We start from the raw sequence: 8,548 nt of genomic DNA, 5'->3' as shown, positions 1-8,548 counted from the left end.
TATTAGAAATGTATTAACAATTTGAGACCATTCTTAAAATGCAGTCTGATTACATGTTTGAAGCCTTAAATGCTTAGATTGAAGGAACATATACTCAGCCTATGGTCTGCGCATCAAAAAGTTGAGACATTCAATCAATTTTCCCCTCTCATGTTAGTTATTTGTAAGACTTAAAGTTAATAGGAGTGTATATTAACACCTTTCCCACCACCAAAGTTCTCTCCTCTCCGCCCAGTAAAGCTGAACATTTTTTTCACTAGTAATAATTATTTTTGTAAAAAGGAAACACTGACAAAACCATAGGATAAGAGGGGTACAACTCCACACAATTCCCGCCATCAGAACTCCAGATCCCATCCCCACTCTCCTGATAGCTTTCCTATTCTTTAACCCTCTGGGAGTATGGACCCAAGGTCATTGTGGGATGCAGAAGGTGGAAGGTCTGGCTTCTGTAATTCCCCGCTGAACATGGGTATTGACAGGTTGATCAATACTCCCAGTCTGTCTCTCTCTTTCCCTAGTGAGGTGGGGCTCTGGGGAAGTGGGGCTTTAGGACACATTGCTGGGATTGTCTGTCCAGGAAGTCTGGTTGGCATCGTGCTAGCATCTGGAACCAAGTGACTGAAAAGAGAGTTAACATACAAAGCCAAACAAATTGTTAATTAATCATGAACCTAAAGGCTGGAATAGTGCAGATGAAGAGTTAGGGAGGTCTCTGTTTTATAGATAGCTAGCAGGCATCTTTTTGTTATATTCCAAAGGGCCTGTGGCTATACTAGTTTTTTAATTTTTTTTTCTTTTCTCCTGATCCTGAAATCTGAAATGCAGGTAGATCCAAGTTATTGTATGGTGAAATGATGTCATGGCTGGAAAAAGGGCTAGAAAGCTGGATCAGGGAAGAGAGCAGCTCTTAAATATGGTAAAGGTGTATAAATGTTGACTGTAAACCCCATCAATTTGATGTGATCTGGGGCCCATATTCAAAGCTGAACACCTACCCTCATCCTCCACCCAGAGATTTTTACCTTGGTTCCATATTCCAAACTCAGTCAGATTCTGCTTTGAGTTTCCCTTTCTGTTCTTCTTTCTCAACTTCTGTTTATGGATCATCCCATACTTGTCTTTGTCTTTCTGACTTAGTTCACTTAACATAATTCCTCCTAGCTCCATCTAAGATGGGTCAGAGAAGGTGGGTTCATTGTTCTTAATAGCTGCGTAGTATTCCATTGTGTATATATATCACAACTTTCTCAGCCACTCATCTGTTGTTGGGCACTTGGGTTGCTTCCAGGTTTTAGCTATTTTGAATTGTGCTGCTATGAACATAGGTGTAAACATATCTTTTTGGTTGGGTGTTATGGGCTCCTTAGGATATATCCCCAGGAGAGGAATTATGGGGTCATATGGGAGGTCTATTTCTAGCTTTTTGAGAGTTCTCCAAACTGTTACCCACAGAGGTTGGATGAATTTACATTCCCACCAGCAGTGTCCCAAAAAAGGGTTTCTTTGTCCCCATAACCTCTCTAGCATTTGCTGCTGTCATTTTTGATGTATGACATTCTCATGGGGGTGCGGTGGTTTCTCAATGTTATCTTTATTAGCATGGAACATCTAGGGTGGGGCTCACTTTCCTGCATGATTCTCTCAAGTCATACCAACTGATACTGCATCTGCTGACCCCAACCTAATCAAGACAACCAGTATCACCTTGGCATGCTTCACTTCGGACTGTGCCCAGAGACGTCAGGAGTGGAATGTCATCTCTTCAGCTTCATTACTCTGGTGAGACTGTTCCCAGCTCATAGGACTTCTTAACTCCATTTCAAGTGGCACACTTCTTAACAAAACTTCAAAACATATATATAGACCAGGGCCCATAAGATAGGGCATATGTACATGTATCCCGTAAGTTAGGGGAAAATATATACCTTAAATCAAAAGTGCACAATAATTTGCAGTGAGTCAAAAAATGAAGCAAGAAAGTAGAACTAAAAAGATACCTTAAAATACCTAATGAAACGGTTTCTATTTAGACCTAGATACTCTACTCACCTACCTAACATGTCCCCCAATTACTCCAAAGCTAACCATGTCAGATCCCACCAAAGCTAAGTGTGTCAGACAAAGTAAGGACTACAAAAACTGAATAAGGGCAAGAGACTGGCGTACTTCAACAATGACTCTTTAGTCATTATGGGGTCACCCCATTATCTGGGGTCCTAGGTGGGATGCCCTGGTATTCCCACACAGACATGATGGGCTTAGACCTCGAATAGATTCCTCTCACCACTGTCACTGGTCATCTCCATCAGGAACAACATAATGGACCCCTTTGTGGGCTACTATAAGGCTTTGCCCTCAATGTAGATCAGCAATGGTAGGGAATGTTCCATCCTACGAAGGGAGGATAGATAGCATACTCTATCTATCACCTGAGGAAGATGGGTCCTGAAACTGGTCCAACTTGAAACGTTCCTAGTCATGGCCGCAGAATGTGAGTTCAGACCTACAGGGATGCAGAGGTTACGTAGGCTCCTATGCTGAATATGGGCACCAGATAAAATCGATGGGGTTTGCAGTCAACAATATTTATACACTTTCTCCATATTTGAAAGCTACTCTCTTCCCTGATCCAGCTTTCTAGCTCTTTCTTCCAGCTATGACATCATCTCCCTAGACAAAACTTGGGTCCACTTGCATATCAGATGTCAGGCTCAGGCCTAACATAGGCCCTTTGGAATATACCTAAAGTAGATCTACTAGCTGTTTGCAAAACTGAGAATCCAATCTTCATCTGCAGTATTCCAGTCTTTAGGTTCATGATTAGTCAACAATTTGTTTGGCTTTATATGTTAACTCTTTTTTCAGCCACCAGGTTCCAGATGCTAGCATAATGCCAACCTCATTTCCCTGGGCAGACAACCCCACCAATGTGTCCTGGAACCCCGCTTACCCAGAGCTCTGCCCCACTAGGGAAAGAGAGAGACAGGCTGGGAGTATGGATCGACCTGTAAACGCCCATGTTTAGTGGGGAAGCAATTACAGAAGCCAGATATTCCACCTTCTGCATCCCACAATGATCCTGGACCCATATTCCCAGAGGGATAAAGAATAGGGAAGCTATCAAGGGAAGGGATGAAATATGGGAATTGTATGGAATTGTACCCCTCTTAAATAAAAAAAATATAAAGTGTAGTTGGTAACAATATCTGCTGAAGAGTTTAACATAATTATAGAATGGAACTTAACCCAGTGACAATTCTTTTTTTCTATTTATTTATTTATAAAATGGAAGTATTTATAAGACCATAGTATAAGAGGGGTACAATTCCATAAAATTCCCACCACCAGAACTCCATATCCAATCCCCTCCCTTTAAAGCTTTCCTATTCTTTGTACCTCTGGGAGTATGAAACCAGGATAATTATGGGGTGCAGAAGGTGGGAGGTCTGGCTTCTGTACTTTCTTTCTCGCTGAACATGAGTGTTAACAGGTTGATCCATACTCCAGCCCCCACCCCCCTCTCTTACCAGAGCACTGTTCAGTACCTGCTTAAGATCATTTTGGGGATTGAACCTGGGACCACAGAACCTTAGGCACTAAAGTCTTTGTGAATAGCCACTATGCTGTTTTTCCAAGTCTAAACTTAACCCAATGAAATCACTGAAAGTATTTAAATGTGGGCAGCATATGGCAATTATAATATACTTTTTGAAATATCCTTATTATTCTCTTATCAGAACTAACTAGCACCAAGGGACTGATAGCAACATAGATATTCACCAAAAAACTCTGAAGGAACACGATGACTGGGTCATAGACCCATAACAGTACTAAGAATGACGAGAGGATGAAGTCCACCCAGTAGATGACCACAAAGAAACTCACCAGCAGCAGGATGGTCTGTGTGGCCCTTCTCTCTGGGGAGACTCTTGGGGAGAAGCTGGTGCCATGAAGGTGCCGGCACCTCCTCTGGTGCCTCAGCAAGAGAAGCACCATGTATGAACTTGAGAGCAGCATGATCCCTACAAAGACAACATCCCTGGGTAATGTCAGAGCAAAAACCAGGTTCTGGAAGATGGAGTGCATGGAGGAAAGTGAGCAGTGTTTATTGACATTCAGCAGCCTGGCCTGAGTCACATTGGAAGAAGAAGCCACAGTGTAGAAGAGGATGTTGCCGCTGAGACACAAACTAAGAAGCCAGAAGCAGAAGAAACAGTGGACCGTGAAACTGGTGGACTTGTGTTTAAAATGTGCAAACCAGGAGGTGCTGGGGCTGATGGTGATGGCCTGGAGCACACTCAGGAGGCAGGTGATGCAGATGGAGAGGCCTCGGGTCACTCTGCTCAAGTAGAACAAAGCCTTACACTTGACGTCATTCTGAACCCTGAGTGACTCAAACAGTTCTGGAGACATCAGATACAGGGCAGCAAAGAGCTTCATTATATGGACACAGGCCATGTGACAGATGGTCAGGTCTGTGGGCTTAGGCCTTCGATCCAGAATAAGAATGAGGATATGGAAGAAAAGGAGGAAGGAGTTGGTGGAGATTCCAATTCCAATTTGTAAAAATTGAAATTTATGAAAAGTAACATAAATGGAAAGTAGTTCATCAGCGTGGGTAAAGAGAGACATACTTTATATACTTTATGTATATCTGGAGAAAAAAGAAAGACAGGTGTCACATAATAAATGTTATTTATTTATATTCAGGTTATCCATAACCATCAACATTGTTATTTCACCCAATTATTAAGTAACTATGTGTTGTACAGAATATAAAAATAACCCTCAGGAGTCGGGTGGTAGTGCAGCGGGTTAAGTGCACGTGGTGGCGCAAAGCACAAGGACCTGCATAAGGATCCCGGTTGGAGCCCCCAGCTCCCCACCTGCAGGGGAGTTGCTTCACAAGCGGTGAAGCAGGTCTGCAGGTATCTGTCTTTCTCTCCCCCTCCTCTCTCCATTTCTCTCTGTCCTATCCAACAACGACGACGACATCAACAACAACAACAATAATAAAAACAAGGGCAATAATAAAACAATAATAATAAACAATAATAAAACAAGGGCAACGAAAGGGAATAAATAAATAAATATTAAAAAATAACCCTCAATATTATTTCCACACTAAAGTTTCCCATGTGGTGTGTGTGTGTGTAATTAAGAGGGCCTAGAGTTCAAATAAATTATCAATAATCCCTTCAGGTAATTTTGTTGTCTATATTCTGAGGGGTGGTAGTCTCCTATTTAAAGTCCTGCTTTTGGGGCTGGGTGGGGTTCACCTGGTAGAGTACACTTGTCACCATGGTTTAAGCCCCTGGTCACCACCTGTAGGGAAAATCTTCATAAACAGTGGAGCAGTTCTCTCTCTCTCTCTCTCTCTCTCTCTCTCTCTCTCTCTCCCTATATAAAAAAAAATGGATGCTGGGAACTATGGAGTTATGTAGACATGGTATCCCAGTGACAACCCAGCTGGCAAAATTAAAAAAAAAGGAAAAAAGTGTTGCTTTTATGTTTTCCAGTCTCTTGAATAAAATTCAGCACAGAGACTAACTGTAGTAATGACTCATAGTTGTATGTACAGTGGAAGTGAAGTAACATTTGGGCTTAAGAACTGTGAAATATATTTGGGGGGGGAAATGACATTATAATGAATATTTCATCACACACTTTGACAGTGTTTCTTCCTTGAATTTCATGATCCTTTTCAGTGTTTTAGGTTAAAAATCATTACCTATTATAATTATCTACCTAAAAGTCAATTTATTAGAAGACAGCTTCTCTCTGCAACCATCATTTCTCTGTTTATAGAACAGATTCCCATTGAGGGAGATGGGTATTGGGGTGTGAACAGCTGGGCAGTGGGAGGGAACTAATTTTTTTTTACTACAAATATTACAAGCTATGTTTAGTCAACATAATTTGGCTCTTGAAATATTATATTTCATTACTGAGATTCGTCTCTAAAGGCTGTATTTCAGGAGGGTATTCCAAAGTCTCAGCTCTCAACATTCAGGAGGACATATACTTATTTCCCCCATGACATCTGTAAATTAATATAAAAATAGTTTAGAGTCTGATGTATTGTCACTTAGTATAAGGAAATTCACCTTGACTTTAAAATACTTGGTCACTAACAGAACCTAATCCTTCTCAAGATTGATAAGGACATTCCAATATCAGAAAACGCTGTAAGGCTTTTCTGAATAATTTTGCAAGTATTTGTCAGCTTATTTATAAACTGTATGCAGTCATAATTGTCTTCTCCAGTGAATTTAATGAACAGTGACGTGTTACCTCACAGTACCACCAGAGGCACAGTTTTTTTTTTTTTTCTTATCAACTATTCTACTGGGTGTCAAAGAGGAACTAGGATTATATTGGCTTGAAGATTTAAAGGCAGGGCAGGGTGGTGGTGCACCTGGTTGAACGCACATGTTTCAATGTGGAAGGACACAGGTTTGAGCCTCCAGTGCCCAACTGCAAGGGGAAAGCTTTGTGAGTGGTGAAGCAGGGCTATAGGTGTTTCTTTGTCTCTCTCCTCTCCCACCCCCTTCCCTCTTGATTTTTGACTGTTTCTATCCAATGAATAAAGATAATAATATAAAAAACGATTTAAAGTTCCCCACATTTTAAGAATCCCATTCAGAATCAGTAAAACAATATTGGGGCACGGGCTATGAAAATATTATTATTGAGTTAATAAAACTGCACATCTAAGATTTTCTGAGTATCAGGGCTTGCAACAAGCCACCTTCATCTGACATTAACTTGTAGAATGAAAGGCAATTCTAGATGCAGATAATGTTTGGCTGAATCTTACTTATGAACCATCTCAAATCATGCTGATTATTTTCCCACTCTACTAAGTATAAGTAGCCATTAACTCTACGGAGAAATAATAAATTACAAAAGATCACCAAGATGAAATTCAGCATGACAAATTTTTTTATCTCAGTATTTCCCAATATGATAATATTTTTAAATGAGCTCATGTTTGTTGGTATTCTAATTAAAATATTCCTTAAATACTAGAGATAAACAAAAATATCACAAACAAAAATGTGAGAGTGCAACTCGGTTACACTGAATCAATTCAGATTTATTGTGCTTTAAAACAAAGTCTCACATAAATGAATAAAATATATTTTGACTCATTAATTAAAATAAGAAAATGTTAAATATATACACATACAAATAGAACATCACAAAAATCTGATTTTTATGACTCTGTAAATAAATATACTCATGTGAAAATTTTATCTGTAATCTTGGACCTGAAAATCTGATACATTTTAACCTTCCTTCTGATTCCTCAGCCCATGGCCCAACACAGTCTTTAGCACTTACTGTGAGTGAAGCTGAGATGCAGACGACCAGCTGAATCTTCAGAGAGAGACCTTGTGTGAGAGGTGAAGCCACAAGGAGTGATATAGCAAAGAGGTATCCTCAGCTCACCTCCCTCAAAGCCAATGACTGTCATGTCACCCGTAGCAGCAGGACAACTTCAGCTTGGGGACTGGTAGGAGAGGGAGGAAAAGTTGGTGTTGCTTCATTACTGGAAGCTAGTAAATGAGAAGCACCTGGGTCAAAACATTCTTCTTCATTAGAGCATTTTATCTGGTTCAATTTGAGTGGGGATTTGTGTGATCTCAGTCCTTGTCATAAAACAGTCTACTAGTAGTAGTATCGTCAAATGAGAAGCATAGCCAGTCAGCTTGACCAGTTCATGCCTTGATTCAGGAGTTTCTTGAGATCCCTAAAAGAAAAAATAGATAATAGAGGGTCACATTCTCCAGCATTTCAAAGCTGTCCCTATAAGCTTCACTCCCAATTTTCAACACCAGATAAAAGCAATATGGCAACCATTCAAGGATATACTGAGGAAACCCAGATGTTTTTTTTCAGACTAGAACATTGCTGAGCTCTGGCTCATGGATATAGGAGCCAATGTAATAATGTGCTGCACTAAAGTGAGTGTTGGATTTTTAACCAAATTTGCATTTGAGAGCTACTTGCACTTGTTTAGTCTTCCTGGAGTGGCAGAGTAAGATGACCTAGCCTCCCTTCAGAGAGTGGAGCAGTCCTTACCATGATGCTCTACAGTGAGGACAAGGTTTAAGACAGGCCCACAAGAGGGTTTATAATGATGTTCTAATGGAAGTGATCAGTGATGATGGAAAGAGGGATCTGTCAGAGGTTTAGGCCCATCATTTCACTGTGGGAATTCAAGGATTCCCTGACTAGGGCCATCATTTAGTGAGCCAAGCTCTTACCCCATTCAACTTTTGTCCTTTCTTTATCTTATGAGTTTAGACTTTCTCCCAGTTTTTTAATTGAGTGTCATTTGTTGTGTCCAAACCAATATTAGATTTATAGGGTCTGGCCTCAAGTTAAGAAGGAACTACACCTAGGATTTTCTTTTAATATTTATTTATAAAAAGGAAACACTGACAAAACCATAGGATAAGAAGGGTACAACTCCACACAATTCCTGCCATCAGAACTCCAGATCCCCCCCCCCCATAGATTTCCTATTCTTTAACCC

General features: G+C 40.4%; 1 protein-coding gene across 1 annotated transcript; it reads right to left on the bottom strand.

Annotated features, from left to right (window-relative positions):
- Positions 1 to 3,660: 3,660 nt before the first annotated feature.
- On the bottom strand, positions 3,661 to 6,995 carry LOC103117174 (putative vomeronasal receptor-like protein 4). The gene is made up of 2 exons (XM_007527186.2): positions 6,973 to 6,995; positions 3,661 to 4,573 (listed from the first exon to the last, which is right to left on the bottom strand). Exons 1-2 carry the CDS (start codon positions 6,993 to 6,995, stop codon positions 3,661 to 3,663), a joined length of 936 nt encoding a protein of 311 aa, XP_007527248.2.
- Between the last annotated feature and the right edge of the window lie 1,553 nt (positions 6,996 to 8,548).

The sequence above is a fragment of the Erinaceus europaeus genome, chromosome 9 (assembly GCF_950295315.1).
Source record: "Erinaceus europaeus chromosome 9, mEriEur2.1, whole genome shotgun sequence".
NCBI classification, from domain to species: Eukaryota; Metazoa; Chordata; class Mammalia; order Eulipotyphla; family Erinaceidae; genus Erinaceus; species Erinaceus europaeus.
The sequence above is the reverse complement of the archived record's forward strand: the minus strand, read 5'-3'. Positions and strand labels throughout refer to the sequence as shown.

Bases quoted from the DNA above. Each gene is read 5' to 3' on its own strand.
- LOC103117174 (XM_007527186.2), bottom strand. From the start codon at position 6,995: ATGAGCTCATTTAAAAATATTAT. The intron at 4,574-6,972 runs CATATTGGGAAA...TCATAAATTTCA, and splicing joins AGCTCATTTAAAAATATTAT to ATTTTTACAAATTGGAATTG.